Source organism: Myxocyprinus asiaticus, chromosome 2 (assembly GCF_019703515.2).
Source record: "Myxocyprinus asiaticus isolate MX2 ecotype Aquarium Trade chromosome 2, UBuf_Myxa_2, whole genome shotgun sequence".
In the NCBI taxonomy this organism is placed as follows: Eukaryota; Metazoa; Chordata; class Actinopteri; order Cypriniformes; family Catostomidae; genus Myxocyprinus; species Myxocyprinus asiaticus.
Genome location: NC_059345.1, coordinates 16,544,687 through 16,572,004, shown reverse-complemented (window position 1 = coordinate 16,572,004; position 27,318 = coordinate 16,544,687). Strand labels below are relative to the sequence as shown.

Sequence of the window (27,318 nt, the reverse complement as noted above, 5' to 3'; positions counted from 1 at the left end):
TTAACATTAGTTAATGCACTATGAACTAACATGAACTAACAATGAACAATTCTATTTTTATTAACTAACTTTAACAAAGATTACTAAATTATGTAATAAATATATTGTTCATTGTTAGTTCATGATACCTAATGTTAACGAATGGAACCTTATTGTGAAGTGTTCCCGGCAACTTAATCACAGAGTAGTTATAAAACAAGAATGTCTATGTGCTATGAATGAAACTCTTATTGCAAATGCAAAGTCTCTATATTTATTACATGTTGATAACACTTTACATAAAGCTGATTTAGATAATCAAATTGAACTGTACTCTAATTGAGAGATAAAACATTATGAAACCATAACATGGAGACAAAATCTGTATGGTTAAATACATTTTAAATCAGTTTTTGAGAAGTAACATTTCACATTATATAAAAGCAAGGCTTTGCCGATTTATAAAAGTGAATATGGTGAAAGAACAAAAATATGGTAATTTATTTGTTTCACACCTTTTGCATAAATAAATTACCATAACTAGAGGTGTGACTTATTCACACGTGTGCCATGGCTTTGTTTTTACAAGTGCCTTGCCATACTTTCACTCACAGAAAAGCACGGGAACTCCTCAAACATTGAAAGTTATGTTTTATTTTTATTTTATTTATACCATCACAAACCAGAACAAACAAAACAAAAGAAACAAAGTAAATTGGTCCTTTAATCCATTAAGTTTTGAATATGAAATATAAAAATACTTTGTTATTCCCTTTTATAAAGCCATTAATACTAGTTATGGAATTTAAACCCTCTTTTGTCAGTGTTTACCTCTTAGAGATATCATCTTAAAAAAGACATACATAGCTTTCTCTGTAGTCAAAAGTGAAAAATGTATAATAATAACTATAAATTAATATTGATGAGCCCCTTGTTGATATTTACTATTGACACAATTTAATAAACAGATAAATAATCACATATTCGAAACATTTTCTCACAGGAAATGAACATTATACACATTTTTCTCAAGTAAAATGTAAAAAATGTCTGTCTTCATACAAACAATGCCATTCTTGTTTAGTATGATCATGTTCTATTGAAAAGGCATGGCAAATAATAGTTGACAAGATGGGAATCCAACAGCATTAGAGTTAAAACACAGTGAAAATAAAATAATCTATTAAGAAATATATATATAGCACAGTAATATACAAATACAACACAACAAAAGCTACAAGATGACCAAAACTAGTACCAAAAGCATGTGATCAGACGAAGGTAGTAAATTCATAAATATTTCTGCCCAAAATCTTGCAAAAAAAAAAAAAAAAAAAAGTCAGTTACATTTGCAGAAATCTGACCAGCATGTTGTTATTAACTTGTTTATTGCTGAAAGTCAAAGTTTCTGTACAGCTGACTCACTCAAACCTCTTATAAGTTCTGTACCATTGTAGTAAAGATTTCCAAAAATGTAAAAAGTTTGATTCCATACTTAAAATATTCTGGAAAATATAAGAAAAAAAGAGAAAGTAATACTAAGGTAAAATTGATGTAACATGACACCATATCAGCTTTACACGATTCAGCCCTTTTGCTGTCAGTGTTCAGGGGTCCGAACAAGGAAATCCAGATCCCAGCTGGACCAAACGCTGGTACAAGGCCTTGATGCTTGAGGAGTTTGGCTTTTCATTTAAGAATGACCTCCCGTGTCTCAGGTAGTTTAAACGCCAGCAGTCCTCCACACACTAGCGCAGAGAAAGACAGGATGATGGGAATGATCTTGGTAATGCCGATAAACTTGCCAAAGATGAAACAGCTAATGATAGCTGCCAGTTTGCAGATTCCATTCAACACACCAAAAGCTGTGGCTCTGGGAACATAAGTGTTAAGAACATTTACTAAGGTAGTATTTTTATTTTACTTAGTATACCAAAACTGTACTCATACATGTTAGTATAGTGAAGAGTTGTCACATGGCTAGTTGTCCAGCTGTCATACAAGAAAGTTGTCACAAGGGCTGTATCTCAGTAACTATATGGTTGAGTCAAAAGTACAATTACATAAATGTGGTTTCTCTAGCAGTGCTTATTATGGTGGTTCGAAACACATATTTCAAACCCCTTTTAGATTAGAATATTTCTTGTGAATTCTATCCTTCAAACTAAAATTCTAATATCAGTAAAATCACACTGTCATGCATTCAGACTCAGTATTATATTCAGGTCAACAATATTATAAAACAAAATTTAACATAAATATATGAACTGTGATTTCAGGGCAAGGGCATTTTACTGAGACAACACATGTTTATTGTTGTCACATGAGTTACAATTGTTATAAACATACTGTATACAATTTATGGACCTACTTTATATTAGGTGTCTTTAACTATGTACTTAAACATTTGACACAATGTAATTATTACACACATACGTGTTGTTGAATTGTACTTATATTTAAAGTACCTGCATTTAATTTCATCTGTAGTTTTACTGTTAACCTTACCCCTAATCCTGAACCTAATCCTGCCCCAACCCTTACCTTAAACCCTAACCCTGACTCTACTCCTACAACCTCAGTAGCAGCAAATGTGAATCTTTTGAGAATTTTGCAGAACTATGTTGTTACACAATAAGTACATTGCATTGTATGTATTTTAATGTTAGTACATAGTAGTTAAAGAACCTAATATAAAGTGGGTCCCAATTTATTAAGACCAATATTTGTTGACAAAAACAGTGGTTTGATATTTTTGCTGTTTCATGAATTGGTTTGTGTGTTAGATGAACTGTATATTTTTCCTGGGCAATAACACCAAAAAAGTTCAAAAGCATTTTTGTAACCTAGACTAAAAAGTAAATTTTTCTTTCATAGACTTTGGTCAGACTTGAATGAAAATAAGGCTTCAGTCCATTCTGCGGGCTCCATTCATGAAACACGGGCAGAACAAATTTCTGTGTAAAATGTCTGTAAATCAATTCTTACGTAATTTACACAGCAATTCGTTCTGTGGTGCGTTTCCCGTACAACGACCTTCTCACTGCTTAACCGTCATAGTACGATTCATGGTTGGAGAAATTAACTAGCCAGTCCGACTGTTTCCCAAAACCATAGTAACTAAGTCACACATCCATCGTTCGAACCACGTTGTTTCAACAATACAGAGCTGTCGTTAATTACGTTACACAGGGGGTGTAGTAATAACTTCTGGGAGAATTAAATTATAATAGCTCATTTACACGTACTTACGACAGATGTTTTATGCGAAAAAGCTGCAGAAGACACGAAATTGGCATGCACTGGGTAATGAGACAAATGAAATGCACTGCAATAGTGGGGTTTCCCTCTTCATCAGACTCCAGGTTCCCCCGACGCATTTGAGCACATACGCACATGCACACTCTTCAAATGGGCGTGTTCCATTCAGAAGTGATCTTCCCTATGCCCTATTCCCTTCAAAGTCTTTACCATCCACTGTGAGAGCTCCAAAATAACAGTCATTTGGAACTGACTTTTTAAGCCATTTTTATTGAAAGTAAAGTTTTATTCAGTTTAAAGGTATCTTACAGCATACCTATGATGATTTTTCTCCCTTTGAAGTGCCCATCACAGGCTGATTTATCCCATTTGGAACCCAGCCAAAAATGGCAATTGTGCGTTAACATGGACACATAGGCTGCATCCGAAACCAGGAAAATTGGGTACTGTCATGATCCTTCTCTGTCTGCCGTTCTGTTACTGTCTGTTTTCTGTTCGTGTGTGTTTGTCATGTGTATGAGTAATTGGCTGTGTCTGTGTTTGTCATAGCCATGTGCTTCCTTGACCCCGCCTCCTCGTTACCCTCATCACTCTCCATCGTTTAGTCCATGTCATGTTAATTGCCTTCACCTGTTCCTCATGTGCTTTGACTCTATATATTGTGCCCTCTTCCCTCATGTATTTGTCAGATCGTCTTGTGAGTTTTGTTAGTAGTCAGTCTGTTTCTGTTCTTGTTCTTCTTCCCAGTTGGTCCTAGATATTATCCTTATTCTAGTTTTTGTTTTGTTTTGTTTTCTTTCCCCCGTGAGAGTTTTATGTTGCCTGTTTGTTTTCTGTTTAATTCAATCTTTATTTTCACTCATTCCTGCATTTGGGTCCTCATTCCTGACACATTCCATGACATTCATTGCTTTGAAATGTCTGAGATGTCTTCGGTGATGGAAATGGATCTTTTTTTTTTTTTTTTTTACCTTTTAGAGGCTGGATAGAGCTCCACTGTAATGACCTCAATGCCGTTCCAAGCTGCCGCACCAGCTGCAAAGAAGAGGCACTGGAAGGTAATGACCGCCCCTTGACTGAAGCACAAGAACAGGAAAAAGGTACAGCCAGCTGATGCCAGCATAGAACCCCCTGCGAACATGCACATAAACCCACACACCAAGTTTTAAGTTGGAAGAAATGTCTCTTCAATTCTTGAAATGAGCCACAACTGTTAATATAAGCTCCTGTGTGTAACCACTCACCTATAATTTTAATTCTCCCAATTTTATCCATTAATAGACCTGCTATAATATTGCCCGGTATCACAGACAAACTGCCGAGAAAGCTGACTAAATAGATTAGGATATCATTTTCCTCTTGGAAGTTTAGATGGCAGCCTTTTTTGGGGTGCAAAAATGTTGTATTTTCCAGCCTACAGTCAATGAACTTTGAATCTTCCCACAGGTCTGTAAGAAACACAGTAATTTAAGATTTACCTGCTAAAACAATTATTCATAAATCTAATCAGATAGAGGTGAATAATTTGTATGATTTGAATACCTGTATTGTAGAAGACTGTGTTTTTAAGGGTGCAGTTCTCAAAGAAGGTCTCTGTTGACTTGATGTCCTCAAAATAACAGTTCTCAAACAGCGAGTCCTCAAACTTCACATTTCTGATTTCTATATTGATAAACCTTCAGGTAGAGAACACAGAACTGTCTGGTCAACCAATGCATAGATCTGCATGCATACTTCATTTGAAAAAATAATACACTCACGGAGCACTTTATTAGGTACACCTGTACACCTACTTATTCATATGATTATCTAATCAGCAGTGCAATGCATAACATCATGCAGATACGGGTCAGGAGCTTCAGTTAATGTTCATATCAACCATCGGAATGGGGAAAAAATGTGATCTCAGTGATTTCGACCGTGACATGATTGTTTGTGCCTGGTTGGTTTGAGTATTTCTGTAACTGCTGATCTCCTGGGATTTTCACGCACAACAGTCTCTAGAGTTATCTCAGAATGACAAAAACATAGAACATCCAGTGAGCGGCAGTTCTGTGGACGGAAATGCCTTGTTAACGAGAGAGGTCAACGGAGAATATCCAGACTGGTTCGAGATGACAGAAAGTCTACGGTAACTCAGATTACCACTTTGTATAATTGTAGTGAGAAGAATAGCATCTCAGAATGCACAAGATGTTGAACCTTGAGGTGGATGGGCTACAACAGCAGAAGACCATGTCAGGTACTTTATTAGGACCATAGGGTTCCTAATAAAGTCCTCGTGAGTGTATATTGTCATATATCATAAAGAGAAAAGGTGGTGGAATAATTTTTTCGATGTTAAAATTCTTTATTATATCCCAGTTTAATATGTTGAGTCAACTATATGTAAGCTATTCATAGGTTATTTCACCAAAATGAGTAACACTGTGGCACTATCAAAATGTAATTGTCTGAGCAACCTGTCCAGGCTGAAGCACAGTATTGGTTCAACCAGTGGTGTGAGTTTGGGGCTTGACTAATGAAATTCTGGAAGTCATTATTTTTGCATGGCTCTGAAATTACACACTTCAGCTTTAAATAAAGACAGTTACTGTGATGATCTGATATTGCACCTGTCATGGATATACTCCCCCTCTTTGTGAACCTGATTTTGCAGAGTGAAATTGAAATGAAAGCGTTCCACTTTCTCACGATGGAAAAGCTTAATATTAGACTCATAATCTTCATACTGCAGGTACTTGATCTGGTCTGGAAACCACACTCCCAGGCCATAATAGCTGCAAAAGATGGTTTGATTAATAGGACATTTACTGTTAATGAAGTCATTCTTTAAATGAATCCACTACTGTCTACAGTATTTACACGTCTGACTCCGAATTCCATGCAGTTTCTAAGCCTGAGTTCATTTTAAAAGTAATGCATAAAGAGTAGCTCACCTGAAGGCCATAGTAAACCACACTATGGCAATGAACAAACCATGGAGTCTGAGTTCAGGTGCAGCCAGAGACATAATGTTCTTCATGACCTTTTTGAGCAAAATGGAAACAATCACTTCATGCTTTAGCAATTCAATAATCTTAAAGACCCCATGAAATCAGTTTTGGAGTTTTCTGTTTTTTAACCACATAAAACAATTTTTTTAATTTAGTTTTTTTTTTAGCAGATATACACATTTAAAATGTACAGTCTTTCTTTATTTGGAAAACAGACTTAAATATTGTTGACTCATTTTTCATTACACATATTTTTGTCAAGTTAAATGCTCTCTAGAATGAGAATGTCTATTCCCAAATGTTTCAGTAGAAAATATATTCAACAAAGGAAAGAAAACCGATTTAATGGAGTCTTTAAAGCTACAGCTGCAGAATTTTAAAAATAATGACACTTTAAGTCTAGTGTTTAGTGGCTTTTTTATGTTTTTGTTTATTAACTTTCAAGCAATCTGTATCTTTGTTTTCTCCTAAAAGTTGACAAATTAACCTTATTGAAGGGCTGATCCCTTAAAGGAATATTCTGGGTTTAATACAATTTAAGCTCAGTCAGCAGCATTTGTGGCATAATGTTGATTACCACAAAAAATAATTTTGACTAGTCTCTCCATTTCTTTAAATTAAACAAAAATGTAGGTTACAGTGAGGCACATGAAAGTGAATGGAGCAAATTTTTGGAGGGTTTTAAGGCAGAAATGTGAAGCTTATGATTTTATAAAAGCACGTACAATAATTCTTCTGTTACAAGTTGAGTATTATTTAAGATAAGTTGTTTAAATCAAAGGTTTTACAGCTGTTTTAGGGTTTACGCCGTTTAGTCGCCATGGGAACGAAGTTGTAAAATTGGATATAACTTTACACAGAAAAGGTTAGTTAGCAATTTTATCACACTAAAATCATGTTAACATGCATATTGTTTACGTCTTATGGCTAAACTTTTGTAACAGTGAGTATTTTAACATTTATGGACTGGCCCCATTCACTTCCATTGTAAGTGCCTCCATGTAACCCAGATTTTATGCTTTAATTAAAGAAACATGATGAGTCAAAATGTATTTTTCTGGCAATCAACATTGTGCCAGAAATGCTGTTGATTGAGCTTAACTTGTATTAAACCCAGAATATTCCTTTAAAGTGCACCTATTATGATTTTTAAACGTGCCTAATGTTGTTTTAAAGGTCTCATACAATAGATTTACATGCATCCAAGGTCAAAAAAAACACTTTAATTTGCTCATAATTTAAATTGCAGCATTACCTTTTTTTCCCAGTGTCAAAAACGACTCCTTCAATGATCTGTTCTAAAGGATTCATTCTAAACTCCTCCTTTCGGAGAGCCTACTCTGCTCTGATTGGTCAGATGTCCCAGTCTGTTGTGATTGGTCTACCGCTTACAACGCGTGTCGGAAAGGAAATGCCCACTACCATATCCGAGTTTCAGCTCCGTCTGAAAAAATGTCTGTTTTACCTTACCAATTTGAGCCCGAGTCCGATAGTGATACATCGGAAGATCAACCCAAACCACCATCGCAAGCACGACGAGAACAGGACGTTTCTCTGTGGTAAGTTTATATGTAGTTTGACAATAACGTGAGTTAGCCGGTTAGCAGAGGCTAACAGGCTACACTGGCTGTACATGTAAACAGACCAGAGGCAGGTTTTTTGTTACCAAATTACGTAGGTCACTACAGGAAGTAAGTTTGGAATTACTAACGACTCCTTTCAGGTGTTCAGAATTGGTTCTTTCTTTTGGGTGTCAATAACTCCATATTTCATGCGCTTTGATTTTTGAAACTTTGCAGACTTTTTTACATTCACAAACAGCTAAATAACACACTACATGAAAGGTAATATTTGATAAACCACAACAGGTGCTCTTTATGGGATGAGCCCTTCAATATGTCCTACCCAAACTTCCTGTTTCAACAGGAAATATATCGACACAGGAAAGGGGTCTTTATGATGGAAATGTTGTGCTAGTAATATAAAAGTAGGATGCTGTTGAAATGTTGTTACACTGTGCAACATTGGCAGGCATTAGCTAATATCTTGGCACTGGTGGTGGATACAGATTGTTCTTTCAGATAAAACTATGGCTTATTTTATATTTGCGTACAGTACCTGTTTGACCAGGGTCATCTGTCTGACCGTAAACCTCTGGAAGGCAGTGCCAGTTTCACTCTGAATCTCTATAAATTCATCATCCTGAGTGAAGGGTGTTTTGATCTGAGAAACCTGAAAGAGAGGGATTTATTTATAATTGTAAGTGGATGCACATAACGGCATTTGTACATGCAATCAACTCAGCCCTTTATTCAATAAACTCATCAAAGACAAACCACAAAACATTCTTATTGTTCTTTGTGATGGTCTCCAGTGCTAGTACGGTGATCTACAACCCCAATTTTGAAAAAGTTGGGCAGTATGAAAAATGCTAATAAAAACATAAAGGAGTGATTTGTAAATTATGTTCACCCTTTGCTATATTGAAAGCACTACAACTACACATTATATGATGTTTTACATGGTGAATTTCATTGTTTTTTTGAAAATGTACAGTCATTTCAAATCAGATGATTGCAACACGCTGCAAAAAAGTTGAGACAGGCAATTTAAGACTAATAACAATTTAATGAGTTGAAATAAGTATGTAAAACAGCAGTTGTTAAACAGGTGATGTTAAACAGGTGAGGCAATCGTGTCATAATATATAGTGAGCCTCCAAAAACAGCCTAGCCTTCAAGAGCAAGGATCATTCAAGACTTGTCAATTTGCCAACAGATACTTCAGCAAATAATCCAGCACTTTGAGAACAATGTTCCCCAAAGACAAATTGGAAGGATTTTGGGTATTTCACCCTCTTCAATGCAAAATATAGTTAAAAGATTCAAGGAATCTGGTTAAATCTTGGTGCATAAAGTGCTAGACAAAAACCACTTCTGAATGCGTGAGATCTCTGATCCCTCAGATGTCACTATCTTAAAAAGCATCATTCATCTGTAATGAATATCATGAACATGGGCTTGGGATTACTTAAGTAACCTTTGTCAGTCAACACCACTCGCCACTGCATCCACAGGTGCAAGTTAAGACTTTGCTAAGCATTGCAGAAGCCATACATCAACACTGTCCAGAAGCGCTGCTGACTTCTCTGGGCTAGGTCACATCTTAGATGGAAAGTAGAACAGTGGAACTGTGTTTTTTGGTCCAACGAGTCCACATTTCAAATAGTTTTTGAAAAACACAGCTGTTGTGTTCTCTGGGCCAAAAAGGAAAAGGACCATCCAAGCTGTAATCAGAGTCAGGTGGTGTGTCAGTGACCATGGCATGGGTAACTCGCACATCTGTGAGGGCACCATTAATGCAGACAGATACTTAAAAAATTTTGAGCAACATATACTGCCATCCAGCACTGTCTTTTCCAGGGACGTCCCTGCATTTTCCAGCAGGACAACTTCAAACCTCATACTGCCCGGATTACAAGTGCATGGCTGTGTAAGCAGAGAGTGTGGGTGCTAGACTGGCCTGCCTGCAGTCCTGACCTGTCTCCAGCTGAGAATGTATGGCGCATTATGAAGCGCAATAGATGGCAACAAAGACCCCTTACAATTGTGCAGCTGAAGATATGCATAATGGATGAATGGGGGGAAATTCCACTTTCTAAACTTAACAAACATGTGTCCTCAGTGCCCAAATGCTTAATAAGTGTTATTATAAGAAATGGTGATGTTTCACAGGGGTAAACACGCGACTGTCCCAAATCTTTTGGAGTGTGTTGTAATCATCTGATTTGAAATTACTGTACATTTAAAAAAAATAAAAAATAAAACTATGAAATTCACAAGGTAAAACATATTATGTGTAGTTTTGGTACTTTCAATATAGAAAAGGGTGAACATAGTTTACAAATCACTCCTTTTTGTTTTTATTAGCATTTTTCATACTGTCCCAACTTTTTCAGAATTGGGGTTGTGTAATTTTAAAGTTAACATACTTGAAACACTCTCTCTGGCTCTCCCTTTGCCCTCCAGTTGGTGTCATGGACCTGCCTTAGTATCATCCAGGCTTCGTCATGTCTCGCGGTCTGAAAATTACAAAAGCGAATATGAGCCTTGTGTAGAGGTGGGAGACCTCCAGTGGAAAACTAAGGTTGCTGCTGGAAGAGGTGTTAGTGAGGCTAGTATATTGGATTAGAAATATTCAGACTTTTGAGCAACATTTGCTGTGCAATTTGATTTATTTAGCAGTAAATTACATTCTGTGGACCATATTAATTGGTATATTAAAGGTCCAGAAAGCTAGAGCAATGAAATGTTGCACTTTTTTAACTACACCATAAAACATAGGAAGTCATTTAATGATAAAACCCAGCACCTACTGCATGATACTACACATACACATCTATTACCTCCAGGAGGAATCGGGGGCTTTCCGGCATGAACACTAGCCCAGCAAGAGCAGCCACTGAGGGAAGGAAACAAACCAGCACAAACACCCTCCAACTGTGGAACTGGAACTCTGTTTCCATACTGAAGCCCCAGCCTGGAACACAAAGCCAACAAAACCCTCAGAAACTTGAAAACCACAGGAAACTTGACAACACGGATCATGAAATGATCTATTATGTCCAAACATTTCAACATATTTTTAGCCAGGGCCTGGGGCAATAATGTCTTGGAAATTGGCAATAATTCCCACAAATATTTAAAATGTGGAAGCAAAAAAATAAATAAATAAAACAAATAAAAATAAAATAATTATAATAATTTAAAAGATGCTGCTGAAGTAAATTTCTCCTTTTTTAATCTGTTATCTAAACTTTTATATACCTCATTAAATTATATTTGAGGCCTATCAAGTTTGCTGCTTGATGTGCTTTTAATATGGTTAAGAAAAATGTCCTAATGAAGGTAAAAAATGCCCTTAAAAGTTATTTCCAGGGAGCAAATATGGACCCTTAATAAAAAAAAAAAGTCTGACACTACTTAAATAAACTTGTAATATTGTTATAGAATTATATTGGCATCACATTAACATGGCATCTTCTAAAAGCTCCTATATGTCATTTTTACTTTGTTAAACAATTCCCCCCTCATTTTTTCAGTCAGCTCTTACACTGTGCTTGCAGTTATTGTTAATTATTCATATCATTTTAAAGAATTATTATGGTAGTATTATTATTACCATAATGTGGGATTATTCCCCAGGCAGTGAAGGAGGCGTAAAGTCCCCCGAGCATCCAGAACAAACACAACCAGCTGAGATGTTCTCCTCTCTTGTCCATGTGTAGGAACTCAGAGTAATACGTGTACACGACGGGGATCGACCCACCAATCCTGCAGGAGATAATGAGACTGTGTGCTGATATCAATTACAGTACTACAGTAATAGACAGAAACTTTATATAAAAATGTACCTCAGTGCCTACACAGAAACCATATTTGAAAAGTGGTATTGATTTATATTAATTAATTTCACAGAAAATAACTTCAAAGCAACCTACAAATGAGGAAAACACATACATTTATCATAAAGGAGCCAACAACATCAGCAGTGCCAAATTACCTATTATTATTATTATTATTATTATTATTATTGTTATTATTATTATTAAAGTGCCTTTATTTATGGTTATATATTAGTTAAGTGATCGTGGAAGAGATGTCTTCAGACATTTTTTTGAAAAACTACAGTAATCACAATTAAAAGGATTGATGGGTCCTCATTACCATGTTTTGATAAATGTAAAGGTTGTTTCTATAAATGTAACTATAGAATTGGGGGTTTTGTTATGAATAATATCCTGCTTGTGTTTTTCTTAATTAACTGTTCTTCATTTACCATCATTTCCCAAAATAAAGCATTTTGTTGTATTTCTGAAAAAATGTCCATAGTTACTACATTGTTACTAGTTAATGTTGCTATATAAAACCATGGTAAATTTCCATAAATAACACTCTGAGTCCAGAGACAACACACTGTACAGATAATCTTAAATTGAGTTACGATTTATTTAAATTCTCTTGGGTTATCGGACACTGGAATAGCATAATGAATGTACAGGTACATCTTACAGTAACACTGCTCTCCAATAATGCATCAACATGCATTTGGCCAGTAGCTATGATGAGAATTACAGTGTTTCTCTACAATGATTCTGTCATTCATGAGTGTACTTTTGGGACCAAAATTCTGAAATGTTTACTAGAAAACATTTGTTTTTTTTTGTTGTTTTTTTTAAATGAATGCACAAGTTTTAATTTAATTACATCAGCATAACAGCTTGAATTAAAATATCACCAAATTTACATGAATTTTAGAATTTCCTAGTTCCTATTTGTTATGACCCCTTTTAGTTTTAAGGACAGAATACACTGACATGGACTTCACAAGTTTGTGTAAAGCTTGATGATCCATGATAACCAGCATGATTTGAGAATGTTCAAAACAGAGTCTTGTGTGCTTCATTGGAAGCAAGGAAATCTGAACTTTTGTACAATGAAGTGTACAATCAAGGGCAATATCTCAAATATTCTTATTTGATTAGTGACCTATAAATAGTGCAGAATATTAAAAAAAAAAAAAAAAATCATCATTTTATGTCATGTCAGTGTCACAGAATATTTGAGGTAGGACCCAAGACGCAGGATGGCAATGAAAGGTGTTTTATTTAAAATGAAACTAAACCAACAAAATACAAACAAAACTCTCAGGAGGGAGAACAAAACCAAAGCAAGGCATAAATAGAAAAAAATTAACCAACTAAGAAAACTGAACAAAACAGAGAACAAAACTCACAAGGGAAAAACAAATTAACAAGACAAAAAGAAGTAAGAACTAACCGGCAGGAGAATTACATGACCGGACTGGAAACAAGAACAAAACAAAATTATCTGATGGGGAAGACAAGACAAATGAGAGAATATAAAGAGGAAGGGAAGACTGAACACAGGTGCTGCCAATAATCACAAGCAGTGTGAATCAGCGCTGCCATGACTACATTGATTGCGCTGCTGAGCAGCACCTGTGGGAAACAAAAGGGAAGGAGGAAAACAAAAGCACATGGAAAACCTGAGAGAGAGGTGGTCACAATCCTGTCACATAACTAATTAAACCAGACCACAGTCAGTGTTTATTTGAAACTTTTCACAACACTAAAACTTACTGCTTATGTACACTGGCGGCCAAATGTTTGGAATAATATACAGATTTTGCTGTTTCGGAAGGAAATTGGTACTATAATTCACCAAAGTGGTATTCAGCTGATCACGAAGTATAGTCAGGACAATACTGATGTAAAAAACAGTGCCATCACTATTTGAAAAAAGTAATTTTTATCAAATCTTGACAGGCCCCATTTCCAGCAGCCATCTCTCCAACACCTTATCCTTGAGAAATCATGCTAAATTGCTAATTTAGTACTAGAAAATCACCTTTGCTTAAAATAGAAAAGGCCAATGAAAATTGGACCCTGAGATGGCAGCCGTGCTTGCTCGGATATCGGACTGAAGTGGAACCCTCCACCCTGCCCTGAGCATTCGTGGCTGGATGATTGGTTTCTGGGCTCGGAGCACGACTCACAGCCACTCAGTCAGTGCTGACCTTCCTGAAGACCTTCAGGCAGAAGGTAGTGGTGCCAGTGAAACAATTTCAGAGGCTCCTGGGACATATACATCCTCGATGGCAGTTCTCCCCCTTGGGTTGATGCATATGAGACCGCTTCAGCACTGGCTACAGACTCGAGTCCCAAGGTGGGCATGGTGCCACAGCATCTGGCGTGTGACCATCACGCCACAGTGCCATCAGACTTTCAGCCCTTGGTCGGACCTGCCGTTTCTACAGGCAGGTGTTCCCCTAGAGCAGGTCTTATGGTGTGTCGTGGTCACGACAGACACCTCAAACTTGGGCTGGGGCACCATGTGCAATGGGCAGGCAATGTCGGGCTCTGGATGGGGCCCTGACTCCTTTGGCAGAGCACCAACTGCTTAGAGTTGCTGGCAGGTATTGCTGGCTCTGCGGAGGCTTCAGCCGTTGATTCAGGGCAAGCATGTGTTGGTCCAGACCCACAACACAGCGGGCATAGCGTACATAAACCGACAAGGCGGCGTACGCTCGCGTCGCATGTCGCAACTCGCCCGTCGCCACCTCCTCTGGAGTCAGCAGACGTTGAAGTCACTGTGAGCCATTCACCTTCCGGGCATCCTCAACTGTGCAGCGGATGTGCTCTCACGGCAGGTAACACCCCGTGGGGAGTGGGGACTCCACCCCCACGTAGTTCAGCTGATTTGGGAGAAATTCGGGGAGGCACAGGTAGATACGTTTGCCTCCCAAAAGTTCTCTCACTCCCCCCTTTAGTACTCCCTGTCCGAGGCTCCCCTCGGCATGGGTGCCTTGGCGCACAGCTGGCCTCGGGGGCTGGGCAAGTACACGTCTCCTCCTGTGTGCCTCATTGCACAGACTCTGTGCAAAGTCAGGAAGGACGAGCAGCAAGTCCTGTTTGTTGCACCGTATTGGCCCAACCGGACTTGGTTCTTGGATCTGATGCTCCTGACAGTAGCACCTCCCTGGTGCATTCCCCTGAGGCAGGACCTTCTCACTCAAAGGCAAGGCACGTTCCAGTACCCTCAGCCGGACCTCTGGAATATCCACAGCTGGCTCCTGGACGGGATGCGGAAGACCTAGCGGGTCTTCCATCAGCGGTGGTAAGCACAATCACTCAGGCCAGAGCCCCCTCTATGAGGCGGCTGTATGCCTTGAAGTGGCATCTTTTCGCTAACTGGTGTTCTCCCCGTGGGGAAGACCCACAGATATGTGCTGTCGGGTCTGTGCTGTCTTTTCTTCAGGAAGGGCTGGAGAGACGGCTGTCTCCCTCTACCCTGAAAGTGTACGTGGCTGCCATAGCAGCTCACCACGATACACTGGACGGCAGTCCCTCACGACTGCGTGACCTGATCAACAGGTTCCTCAAAGGCGCGAGGAGATTGAATCCTCCTAGACCGTGCCTGATCCCCTCTTGGGATTTCTCTGTGGTCCTTCCTGCCCTACAGGGAGCCCCGTTTGAGCCCCTGGAGCAGGCCGAGCTCAGCACTATGTCTCTGAAGATGGCCCTCCTGGTGGCGCTCACTTCCATCAGGAAGGTGGGGGACCTGCGGGCGCTGTCTGTTACCAGAGAATTCCTGGAGTTCGGGCCGGCACACTCTCACATGATCTTGAGACCGTAGCCCGGTTACGTGCCCAAAGTTCCTACCACTCCTATTCGGGACCAGGTGGTGAACCTGTAAGCGCTCCCTTCAGAGGAGAAAGACCCGGCCTTGTCATTGCTGTGTCCAGTTTGCGCCCTGCACATCTATCTGGACCACACGCAGAGCTTTAGATGCTCGGAGCAGCTCTTTGTCTGTTTTGGAGGACAGCAGAAGGGGAAAGCTGTCTCCAAGCAGAGGTTGGCCCATCAGATTGTGGATGCCATTTCTCTCACATACCAGTCACAGGACTTGCCGTGCCCCTTGGGAGTCCGGGCGCACTCCACTAGAGGTGTTGCATCCTCCTGGGCACTGGCAAGGGGGGCCTCTCTAGCAGACATATGCAGAGCTGCGGGTTGGGCTACGCCAATAACCTACGCATAGACCCGGTTTCGACCCGAGTGTTACGTGGTAACAGCAGGTAGACCGGCTGGCTGGTTGGGTGTATTGCTTGCATTGCGCCTTTCCCCTTTTTCAAAGGTGATAATGCGCGCCTTTTGTCCACAACAGTTCCCCGTACCGGTGAACTCCAGACACCTCTTTAATTCTTCAGCACTGTCCGGTGATGAACTCGGCAGAGGGGTAACGCCACCAGGACCAGTACTCGTGGTATTCCCCTTTTCAGGTGAGCCCGTGTGCTTGGGCTCAGTGCTCCATACATGGTGATTCCCCTTTGGTAATCCCATGTGATGAGTTTCCACTGTTTGGTTTCCCCCTTAGGTGAAACTTGTGTCTCCCCTTGTCAGAGATTTCTCTGTCTCGGCCACTGTGCTGTGTACCCTCTCTGTAGATAGGGTCCTCCTGTGGTATCATTCCATATGTGTACTTCCCCGTTGGTAAGTCCATGTGAGGTATGCTCCACATGTTAATCTCCCTCTGGCAGGATGTGGTCTCCGTAGTGCTCTCCTTCCTGGAGAGGGAAGAGCACTTCCCAGCGCTATTCTTGAAAGTGCTCAGCGGGAGATTGCTTAACAGCAAATTTAGAAAGGCACCACCAGTAGCCTACTTGGGTAAGTGCCCTCTCCCCCCTTAATGGGACTAGGGAGACGCCTTACCTAACTCGCTGGAAGGTCATAACATGGTTGAACGCTCACTGCGAGGCACGCAGCAGCTTGCCCGTGTCCACACTTCCGTGCCTCATGACACGGTTCAGCGCCTGCAGCGTTTCCTATAGGAACCCCTAGTGTCACTACATCGACACAACGTCGAGTGAGTGACAGACAGGGAATGTCTTGGTTACTGATGTAACCTCTGTTCCCTGATGGAGGGAACAGGGAACAGGGAACAGGAGTTGTGTCCCTCCTGCCACGGCGCTGAACCAGCCACTGACATGGCCGGAACTCTCTATTGGCTCCTCAGCATAAATCTGAATGAGTGATGCACACCATCTCCTTTTATACCCGTATGTCCGGGGCGGAGAGTGGCATGCAAATTCCACTCGCCTTTTCTATTTTAAGCAAAGGTGATTGGAGCTCTCAAGATCGAACCCTTGGTGTCACTACATTGACACAACGTCTCATTCCCTCCATCAGGGAACAGAGGTTACATCAGTAATCAAGACGTTTCATGTACAACAGTAAAGAGAAGACTCAGGGGTGCAGGCCTTATGGGAAGAATGGCAAAGAAAAAGCCACTTTTGAAACAGAAAAGCAAAAAGAAAAGATTAGAATGGGACAACAGATAATTGGAAAAGAGTGTTATGGATCTTAACCCCATTGAGAATTTGTGGGATCAGCTAAGACTGTAAGGTGCGTGAGAAGTGCCCGACAAGATGGCCATGTCTATGGCATGTGCTACAGGAAGCGTGGGGTGAAATGTCACCTGAGTATCTGTACAAACTGACAGCTAGAATGCCAAGGATCTGCAAAGCTGTCATTGCAGCATGTGGAGGATTTTTTGATGAAAACTCTTTGAAGTAGTTTAAGAAGCTCTGAACATTTTTTTTTTCAAACTGCAATAGTAATTTTTCATGTTATTAATGTCCTGACTATACATTGTGATCAATTGAATGCCACTTTGATGATTAAAAGTACCAATTTCTTTCCATAAGAGCAAAATCTGTACATTATTCCAAATTTTGGCCACCAGTGCAGGTTTCAATGTTTTTTTTTTTATGTGGTCTCAGATATTTGGACCACAATGGATGTCCAGGTGAGTCTTTGTGTGTCTATTGTTACAAGTTCATCATGGTTACAACTTTCTTTTTCCACTCTGCAACTTGCTACCATTCCTTCTGCTATAAGGGTCTTACCCGATTCCTGAACAGAGTCTGAAGAAAATAAAGAAGCCGTAGCTCTGAGCGAAACAGGATAAGAAGGAGAAGATGCAGTTGATGGCCAGAGCATACAGTAAACACTGCCGTCGACCCAGTTTATCCGCCAGACCACCCCATACAACAGCACCAATCATCATGCCCACATAGACTATTAAACCTGAACACAGAGATAAAAATGCAGTTAGCTACTGGTAATAAACCATAAATCATATTGAAACTAACTAATATTTTTGCAATATTTTTGCTACAAAAAACTCCAAAATGTATAGTATTTTTTGTCATCCTTGATATAAAATCATCCAGTAACTCAATATAATTACTTTCACTAGTCATGAATAAACATTATAAAATGCTTAACAGCATAGTTCAAGTTCAAATAGTTATGTCTTTTGATGACATTTTTATATGCATAATATTTTCATATATATATATATATATATATATATATATATATATATATATATATATATATATATATATATATATATATAACCCTAACCCTAAACCTAACCCTCACAAAAAACTTTCTGCATTTTTTCAATTTAAAAAATAACATTGTTTAGTATGTTTTTTAAGCTATTTGAATTATGGAGACACTAGAAATGTCTGCATAAACCACATTTATAGCATAATACCCTTGTAATTACCAGTTTGTAACCTACAAACATTTCCTCATAAACCACCCAAACCCACCTGCCCACACACACACACACACACACACACACACTAACTGGAGAATGGGATAATTGATTACCAGGCACGTGGCAGGGATTGTGAATCTCCCATGGATTACACATCACTCCTTTACAAGACAGCAGGTGACTTGATTCAAACTTTTCCTGCTTCTTCCTTATTATGACATGCAACCTAGGGAATACTTTACAAACTGTTTCTTAAATACCCCATGTTGTCGTTTTATAACCTGCAGGGTCAGAGGTGTGTAATCACAAGTTTTACCACCTACACAATTTCTGACAATAGTTAGGCCTATATGTTGATTTGGTCTAAGTAAATTTCATAAAAAATACAACAATAAATGTCCCAACTACCTGACAGATATCACTGTAATAGGTGTCCTAGGAAATTTCACTTGTCTCTTTGATAACTCAATGTACTGTAAAAAGCAATAAACAATCTGAGGATGTAGACTGATCCCACTGTGAATTCGGTGACAGTAGGCTGAAAGTTCTGCTACTGAAATCAGTCTGTTTCCTGAAATTTAAGCACTGCCCCCCAGTGGCCGAAGCTGGAAGTGTTATTGAACGTATGGGCACGTGTGAGCTCCAGTTTCCTGATGAAATGCCAAAAGCGAGTTGTATTTTAAGTTTGTATCAATTTTATTAGCTCAACACCCAAACCCCAACCCTAAACCTAACTTTCAGTGGAGTAAAAATTAAATTTTAGGGCTAATATTAAACATGTGAAACATGTTCACCATTGTCTGTGTGAAAGCTATTACTTCCTGGTTCCCAATGACCAGAACTCATGTCTCAAAGGTTGCTTGCGCAACACGCTATATCAGTAGCACTAAAGAGAAAGATTATCAAAATTGAATTGATGTGAAAGTGTCTAATGGGGTATGGTGATTGTCAGTAATTCCACAGTATGGGGTTGATTCCCCGGTACATGAACTTTCGGAAGCAACATGTCAATTTCCTGTGTGATTATGTTGGAGCTGGTCCTGGTGTAGCCAATCAGAATAGATCTGCCTCTCACTCATTTGGCATGTTTTGACACGTGATATGTGGAGAGTGTATTTTTGGAAAGAGGGTGCACAGTTCAAGGCATGGGGGGCTAAATCTGGAGGAATCTCATTTATATTTTCTATTGCTTGTCCCAGTTAAAGAAAGTTCAGATGTAGGCAACTCCTTCACTAGTAACTTCACAAACCTCACAAATCTCCCCGTTTTGTTGCAAAAAAAAAAAAAAAAAAAAAAATGTAGCTCTAAAAGCTTTGAACAACATTAAACATAGTTCTGAGACTTTAACTAAGAACTTTTTTATAAATAAAATATTCTAAAATTCTAATAAAATGTATTTTATCTGATCATACTTTTCTTGTTGCAAATGCCGTTTTATTTTGACTTTAAATATGAGTATAATACATTCTTACATAATACTAATAACATTTATGTTTTCTGATCACTTACCAAGCATGCCCTTGTCAGCATTGGACAGGCACATGTCCTTCTCAGCACTGGGCAGTGCGAAACCCACTACGAAGCATTCCACCCCATCAGCCATGAGGGCCAGTCCCAGCACAATGAAAAGGGTCCACTGGAAACGCCCGTGACCACAGTCTTCCATGATGGTCTCGTACTGTTCTGGTAACGTCTCCTCTTCAGCCTCAGCAGCCATCCTGGCCTTCATCCTGGCCTCCCTTCGTGCTGCTCTCCGCGCTTCCTTGATCTCGTCCGGATGGGGGATGCCCTGGTACTCCCCCTCGTACATCTGATCCTCTTCATCATGCCCCTCAGTGGCATCACTGGCAGCATCTTCCTCCTGAGGAGGGTAGTCCGTCTGAAAGGGGTAAGTCTCTTCTGTATATGTAGGGTAGGTTTCTCCCTGCTGGTTTAAATTGTTTTGGTAAGGGTCATCCATGTTGGCTTGAATCAGTTAGATTCTTCCAGACAAAATTAGCTAAATTAGCATAATCTCCAGGAATTTCTCAGTCTTTGGTCAAACTCCCAGATGCAAGGTCTAACAATAATTTATGTGCACCTCCTTTAAGTTAAGGCTCCAATATTTATGTTGACAATGATTTATTTCACTTTGGTTGATTCTACACAAGGCCACATGCTGCACCTGAATAACAAGAACATTAGCAATAGCATTAAATTACAGTGAAGCAGATCGTTGCCATTACTGCAACAGGATCACATAGGGACATAAACACTTTTCAAGCAGTCTTTCACATAATTTATTGTTAAGTTTAAAACAATAAAACATAATTCAAAAGTATCTGGAGACCTAAGGCCCTGTTAAAATGTATGAATGTCACTGCCAATAGACATTGTCAATAAATGTATATTGTAATATCTAACAAATAGCACAAGCACACTTTTCAAGCAAAATTATTCGCAAAAGAAGTTTGTGAGGGTTTAAATGATAAAACCATAGACTGCTCAAACTGAAGACAAAAAGTATTTGGGCACTTTCTGATTGTCAGACATTAGTAGAACATGTCTTAAGTTAATGTGATGAACTACACTTGTGGTTACTCTGGACACCCGTGTGAACTTGAGTGGAACTGACTTCATACATCCACTAAAAATCACCTTGGGACCAGCTGGTTATAGAGACTAATCTCACTGGCTGTTTCTCACGTTCTTGTGGACTTGTTTGACATCATCACTTGCCTCCAAAGAAAAAAAAAAAAAGTTAAGAGCGTGTTGAATCTACATATCTTGCATAGATGTGTTTTACGTCCTCGTGTCTTTTGAGTTCACTCTTTCAAGGTAGTTAGGCAAGACTGATTTTCACAAGAACGCAAGAACGAGAATGCAATCTTAGCATTGAGAAACATCCACTGTGAATTCGGTGAAAGGAGATAGAAAGTTCTTCTGCTAAAATCGGTCTGTGCTCACCGAAATTTGAACCAATGCCTCCAGTTGCAAAAGCTGGAGATGCTGTTGACCAGCTTCCAAATGAAATGTCCACAGGGTATTGCCGAAAGCGAGGCATTTTATTTTAGTAGTAAATGGTGTAATAGTCAACAGGAATGCATATTGTATTTACCCTACAGCCTTACCAAAACCACAACTAAATGTCAGTGGTGTAAAAATGTAAATTTAATGTCAAAATGTAACTCCCGAATCACGCTCATCATTGTTTAAATGAACACGCTTACTTTGTTTTCCACAGGATTTAAAACCCTTTTCTCGGTGTGAGTTCAATTACTTGTTACCACAGGACCAGAACCCATATCTCTGATATTACACACGCAACACGTTAGTTCTTCACATTTTAATTTGACTCGTTATTTTTCTCAGAATCTTGCGTGTGAGCGCTAGATTAATCCGTCATTATTTAAAACGCTGTCCGTAATTTTGACACATAAAAATCAAGCAAGAAACTACGCTTAAACCATCTTCACGTGGTATATCTCTCCCTCGGTCTCTGTGTGCGTGTGAAAGAAAGAGACAGAGGGAAAGGACAGCACTCGCAGCCATGTGAGAGTGAAAATGCATAAATAACTTAAGCGCCTCTTTTAAAATGATTTGTTATATGATCATTAGTGTCACAGGGAAATGTGAACACATTTGAATTGATGCAAAAATGACTGACAGGAGACGTGTCTGTGAAGCAATGGATAAAGACCCTGACACTATGAAAAATATAAAAGTAGATGCAATGGCAATAATATCTTCTTTTTTTATTTTTTTTTATTTTAATTTTTTTATATACAAATGAGAGCTGTTATTTAATCCATCTTTAAACTGGATCAATTTCATTCTGCCCAAATAACACTGACTCCCAGAAGACCAGATTAAATTTAGAGGGCGATAAACATGTCTAATAATTAAATAATCAAACACTCAGAAAATAAGGTACGATTTAGGGTAAAAAGATTTCACTAGGATGGTACCCTTGTTATGGGTACATATTTGTACCCTTAAAGAGACAAAAATGTGCTTTTTTTCACAGAACATATACAGTAAATAGTACAATTATGTACCCAAATTAAGTTTTTGATTATTATTATTATTATTATTATTATTGTTATTATTGTCAGTTCAACTTAGAAAATGTACTTCATGTGGTACCATCTTAATTAACTGGTTTTGTTGAAATGAAAGAAAGTGTGTAAGATACTGAATATAACTGAATTTAACCAACCTGTACTTTCAATAGTTACAACAAGTTTGTTTCTTTCATCAGGTCTAATCACATGTTCTCTTTAATGTAAGTTCATTGCTTTATTCAGGTCAAATCACATTTACACTTTAAAGCAAGTTCATGCGCCCACTGAACACTTTTCTTCTGTAGGCTGCAAAAGGAAGATTGAAAAATAGCTCTCCCCATTTATTTGTATGGTATATGTAAACGGGACTAAGGGTGCCTACACACTAGAGTAAACACTGCATCAGAGAAAACTGCAAATGCATTGATTTCAAAGGGGATGGTGCATCAGAAGGACAGACATGTCACATGTGAATGAACCCAGATGCTGATGTCCAAAAATAAACCAAAAATCCTTTATTAGGGAGAAAATAAAACACAAAAACAGGGCATCTACTTTAACACAAAAGGCCCAGTCTTAGCCAAACACGGCAGATAAATGAAATTACCCTTAAGAGGGAAAACTGAGAAAAGAAAACAAACTAGTACCAACTAACACAAACCAGACCAACCAGGAAACACGACAAGACAAGAGGAATGAACCAGCACAGGACAGAGCATAACAGGGGAAATAAAGAGGGACGCAAATAAGGAGGGTAACAAAGGAAGGCAGGTGTAACTGATAACAAGACAAACAAGGGGGCGAGGTTTCACTCAAGACTGAATTGACACGAGTGCACATGGCAATGAAAAACCAACAAAGCCATATGCACTCATACAACAAGGGAGACACATATGAGTGTCAGGATCCAGCCACAAAAACTATAAACAAAGTCAACAGAAGTGGTAGGATCCTGATAGGACAGAGAAAATGCAAGGGTTTCTGATAGTGAAGCTCCATCATGTGACCAAAAGTTGAGAACATTTCAACTTTTGCTGCAACACACTATGGTGTAAGCATCTGTTGACCAATGAGAATCTCGGAGAGGCGGGAGCTGCGCTGTGAAATCGAAAAACATGGCGGACAAGCTCAAGCATATAGTGTATTCATTCCCTGTCCTCTTTTTCCTTTCTCTGTCAGGCTTAAAAGATAGTAATTGTGTAGAGAGAGCCTGGAGAAAAGTTTCAGTGTGTACTGGTACATTATCAAAAATATATATATTTTTTAAATAGCCATCTCTCTGTTGTGCAAGACTTCCAAATGGACCTTTCACAGTCCCATACGTCCAATGCTCTGTCTGACCTTTTCCTAGTGTGTAAGTGCCCTGACTGTCATGTAGTGATGGGCACTTTCGAAACACGCTTCATGAAGCTTCGAAATCTTTACAATTGAATAATTTTTTTCGACCCAATGCTTTGGAGTGTGTATCAAACTGGCCAAGTCACATGATTTCAGCAAATGAGGCTTCGTTATGTCATACTGTTTTGAAACAGTTTTGAAGCATTTCGGTTACACTAGGGGGCACTGATCCCACTGTGAAACCCTGAATTAGTGCTAAACGCAGGCTGTAACTGATCTTGAGTCAGTGCAGAAATAAATTAGATCCGTAAAATCAGAATAGTTGCTGATTTGAATTTTAGTCATTTTAATTTCCCTGTCGATCACCTTGAGTTTTGTTCCCAAAGGAAAAAAAAAAAAATCTAAATGTTGTGTTTATGAAAAATTATTTTGAGAGAGACATAGATATTTCGTGATATTTAAAGAGATTTATTTGGTTTACAAAAGGTGAATCTGGAATTTTGACTATTGTACATGATAATGTGCCTTCACTTTATTATTGTTTATTAGTACAACCAAACTTGGCACTTCTAAAATTGCTGCAGAGTAGTGGTTAATACGCTTGTCAATTAGTCTAAGGCACTCGATACAGTTCGAGTCCCATGCTGTCTGAGTGTAACTTATTGCCATAACGTTTCGTTTTCAAATGTTTATTGCACAATCTGTCAAAGCATAAATATTTGTAAAATGTCTTTATACAACAAAGTGTTGTTTTTATAATATAAAATAAAATAAATAGTTTAGTATTTAAAATAATTATAAAACAGTAATTATAAAAAGGCCAATTTATACATGAAGGTCTACATATTCTCCAAATATTCAGATCTGTTTATTCCAGGATATTGTAGACAAATACAAAAATACATACATATATATATAAGTAAAATATATGTCAAACACAAGGCAGTAAATAATTACCAATGCATTGTGTCATTGTATCTGCTTTTGACTTGAGTCTTCTCATTGCGATTACATGACTGTGACCAGCAGATTTCCTCAGCATGCAGTGTATCGAGTGCTTCGAAACAACTAATCATTTTACGAAGCAATTGGTTCAATTGACTCGAAGTTTCGGAAAGCTTAGTTTCTGCCATCACTGCTGTTGTGACATGCTATTTGCGTTTGGCTCTCTCCTATGGTTAAAACGCGAAGTTGTTATCCCAGTACGCCTTCCATCACAAAATTTTTTCTTTGTATGTACTTCAGAGCAGATCTCCTATACATGACACTACTCTGTACTTCCCTCTACAGGTCTGGTGGAGTATGACAATACAGCCGTAGTGCGCAAGCATCGAACGCATCTATACCAAGCTCTGTTGAGCTGTATTGGAAATTTTATGTTGGTTCAAAGTAACTCAATAAAGTTAATGCAACTATTCCTTGTTATAGGTTACATAAACCTGACTACATTAGGTTACACCAACAAAATTAGTTTTTATAATTTAAATCAGGTAGAAATACTTCAAACTACATATGTTCACTTTTTAGAGTGTATTAACTAGAGGTACATAAAAAAGATCCATTTGAGGATACCGTCCTAGTGACGGCCGTTGTACCTAAAATGGTAACTTTTTTTATGAGAGTGAAGGATAAGAATATTATACATAAGAGTAAGAAAAACGATCCATAACTTGTATTTGTTTGCAAAGAAACTGCTATATAAGATCACTTGCTCATATTTCAACACATTAAAATGTACCATTTATCCCTGAACAAATAATTCTGTCTTGCTTAAACATTACATTTAAAAAGAGATTACTGAGCGTCTACATTCACTGAGTGTACTGTTCTGTCTCAACCTGGTCACTGTGATCTGACAGTCCCAGATGGTTGTTATGTAATTTCAGACTTGTACTACAGAGGCCAAAAGATAAACTGCCAAATGCATGCCGTTAGGTCTGTAGGGACTATTATTGGGCTGGATAATGATATTTATACATTTATAACAGTGTTTTAAATGCATTGCAATGCATTTTTTTCTCCTAATTTCTAAAATGTCTCATTCTTTTAGAATCATGTACTTAATTTCATGGTAACACTTTATAATAAGGTCGTATACGTTAACATTAGATAATGCTTTATGAATTATCATGAACTAACAATAAACAAATTTTTTTTTTTTTTCATAAATTAACATTAACCAAGAGTAGTAAATTCTGTAATAAATGCTGTTCATTGTTAGTCCATAATACCTAATGCATTTACTAATGTTAACAAATATGAAAACTTATTATAAAGTGTTACCAATATAATGTCATACCACAGGAATGTACAGCCCCTAAAATATTAAATATTATAAACCTATGTTAAAAAAAAACAAACAAAAAAAAAACATTCATGAACATGTTATGTGTCAACTAGCCTTACACCTAGCTAAAGTAATTTTTAATTGCTAATAGAGATGTTTCACATTAACGTAAAATGTGATGTCCTGCTTGTCAGTTGATATGTCCATATATGGCTTAAAGTGCACATGGTGTGGGCGAGTCTTTAGTGATGTCACTGCCTGTGAGGAGACTATACCTAGTGGAGGGCAACTTTGAAGGGCACGTTAGTTTAAGCATGTCACCTGTAAAACTATCAAGAAACCTGCTGTCTGTGGGAAATGTCAGAGGTTTTATGACCTTATCCCCCTTTCAAAAACACTTACACTTTCATCTGTTACACATATTACATCTTTTACACTTTCCTAATTTCTCAGTACCAATGACCTACTGTATCAAAGAGAAAGCCTATAATCATTTGATAATTTTGGCAATATTGAATTGTTTGTTGACATTCTTCAGCATTGGTTTTGTATAAACTATTTATTTAATTATTTATTTATTATTTACTTGATACATTAGATTGCATTTTTTTGTTTGATTTTTGGAAGTGGAGCAAAATATGAGGGAAACATTGCATATTATAATGTAATTATAACAATTACATTTACCAGTAGCAATTTTCATTCCAGAACTGTTGTCATTTTATTCTTTAATCTTACTTGAGGACAGACAGGACCAGATAGATAAAAAAAAGTCAATAAACAATCTGTTGCACATTCTGAAATGGAACATGTCATGGCTGGGGGTATGGAGACATTTAGCTTTTCCATCAGTTTTATAGATCTTCTACATTTACTGATGCAAGAGCCTAGTATGCAACATCACTTTCAAAGTGTAAATCTAATATCATTAATGGACATTAAACACTGAATTATCATGATTTATGATTTCTAGAAAATTTCAAAATTGGATTAGAGGGATATAAATATAATTGTGGAGCATTCATCAAATGCAATCCTCTATCAGGCAAATTTTAAAAGTGATGGCTTTGAAAGAAGTTCTGAAATACATTTAAACTAAAATTGCATTAACTTACCAGAATTAATATTCCTCTGTGTACGACAGTGTTCAGTATAAATGTAAAAAAGAAAGAAAAGGAGATATATATCCTGGCAGAGAGTTTCAGAAGGCAAGCCCTACATGTCACCTTAATAGGAGGCTGTTGGGCAGAGCAGGGGATTAT

At 38.2% G+C, this 27,318-nt stretch overlaps 1 protein-coding gene across 2 annotated transcripts; it reads right to left on the bottom strand.

The window, feature by feature from the left end:
* Positions 1-438: 438 nt before the first annotated feature.
* Positions 439-27,318, bottom strand: LOC127413342 (synaptic vesicle glycoprotein 2B-like). Of its 2 annotated transcripts, none has more exons than XM_051650433.1 (13): positions 27,172-27,318; positions 19,898-20,552; positions 17,724-17,904; positions 11,418-11,569; positions 10,642-10,775; positions 10,228-10,317; positions 8,355-8,468; positions 6,180-6,268; positions 5,856-6,020; positions 4,783-4,916; positions 4,485-4,688; positions 4,212-4,371; positions 439-1,852 (listed from the first exon to the last, which is right to left on the bottom strand). In XM_051650433.1, exons 2-13 carry the CDS (start codon positions 20,346-20,348, stop codon positions 1,669-1,671), a joined length of 2,058 nt encoding a protein of 685 aa, XP_051506393.1. In that variant the 5' UTR covers positions 20,349-20,552; positions 27,172-27,318; the 3' UTR covers positions 439-1,668. The 2 variants fall into 2 exon arrangements, with proteins under 2 accessions (XP_051506393.1, XP_051506400.1); XM_051650440.1 differs by having other exon boundaries at positions 439-1,727.